This window comes from Sinocyclocheilus grahami, unplaced genomic scaffold, assembly GCF_001515645.1.
Source record: "Sinocyclocheilus grahami isolate Dianchi unplaced genomic scaffold, SAMN03320097.WGS_v1.1 scaffold20236.1, whole genome shotgun sequence".
NCBI classification, from domain to species: Eukaryota; Metazoa; Chordata; class Actinopteri; order Cypriniformes; family Cyprinidae; genus Sinocyclocheilus; species Sinocyclocheilus grahami.
The window spans coordinates 1,895-3,267 of NW_015517941.1; the positions used below are offsets into that span (position 1 = coordinate 1,895).

Below are 1,373 nucleotides of genomic sequence, written 5' to 3' on the forward strand. Positions count from 1 at the left end.
CATGTTATCTGCCTCAAAAACACAGGAAACAAATGTTAAAGTTTGGTGCGTTGCCATGGTAACAGTATATAAGATATCAATAATCCCTTCCCAGTTTTGCATCTACCATGTTGGCATTGGCATTATTCTGGTGAAGTTTGAAGAAAATCAAGTAAAAATAAGATGCTGGATTCAAAGCATTTTGAAAATGACACACTTCCTGCTGCCAGTTGGTGGACCTATAACTTTCAGTCATAATAGTCACATCTATGTGATCGGCCTCATACAGCGAATAAACCGCTGAAGTTTCATCAAAAGCAGACATTGTGTGCAACAGTTATTAGACACATCCTGTTTCTCATTTCTTGCCATAATTTCATCGCATCGCCATGGCCAAACTGTTCGAGATATAATGAGATCTATATGTGTACCGTGTTTCATATGAATATGTGCAAGTATGTGTGAGTTATACATCAAGTTTTCTGACTGTTCCAGGGGGCGCAGATTCCAATGTGTGTGCCAATTTTCAAGAGTTTTTGAGCATGTTAAGGCCCCCAAAATTCCCCGGATGGTGGAGGGGGAAAAAATCCTTAGAAAAACAAGAGGCCCCTGCGCCTTTACAGTAATGACGTCACTACACAAAGTGTGACACTTCAGTCTTTTATCTCGCTTGAGAGTAAATACTATAATCGATATCATGATTCTTTCAATCTTCTGATTCTTAGACTGTGGAGGAAAAATAACAGGAGAGTATGGATCGTTGTCCAGTCCAAACCATCCAAAGCCTTACCCACATCAACAGGTGAGTGATTTATCAGCTGCTATTTCTGTCAATCACTTCCTGAATCTAACTGCTAAATCGCATAAATTTACATACAGTTTTATATAAATTAGCTATGTACTGATCAATTAATGTATTAGGCCAGCTTTTAAATTGCTAGTATTTGTTTCGGCATTGTGACTGTTTCTATCACATCTGTATTAATTGTAGTTATCTCTACCGCTCTCATAGTTGTGTACGTGGCAAATCTCTGTGGAAGATGGGCAAGTGATTAGACTGAGTTTTCAGAACTTCAGTCTGGAAACACAGGATGTGTGTGAGTTTGACTTTGTGGAGGTTTATGATGGCGCAGACGCAGATGCAAACACTGTGCTGGGCAGGTGAGAATACGGCACTGCTGTCTCTACAACACTGATGGGATTTAAAGAGACCTATTGATTTAAAATGTTTACTTTCAGCAACAGTGAGTTCCAATCCAAATGAAAATGCAGAGAACGCAAAACATTTCCATCACGAGCATTATCTTGAGGAAGGCAGATTTAATTGTGTGTCATATTTGTTGCACTGGAGTGACTGAGTCAATGCCCAGTTGAAAAAACAGCATATGCTGGTT

At 39.3% G+C, this 1,373-nt stretch overlaps 1 protein-coding gene across 1 annotated transcript in view; it reads left to right on the forward strand.

Moving 5' to 3' along the window:
- LOC107579791 (membrane frizzled-related protein-like) overlaps window positions 1-1,140 on the forward strand; it is a gene marked incomplete at its 3' end in the record, with an annotated part of 2,712 nt that extends 1,572 nt beyond the window's left edge. The window contains exons 2-3 of the mRNA XM_016265586.1: window positions 705-781; window positions 992-1,140. Coding sequence (XP_016121072.1) covers window positions 705-781; window positions 992-1,140 — 226 coding nt within the window. The remainder of the gene's footprint in view (window positions 1-704; window positions 782-991) is intronic.
- Window positions 1,141-1,373: the final 233 nt, after the last annotated feature.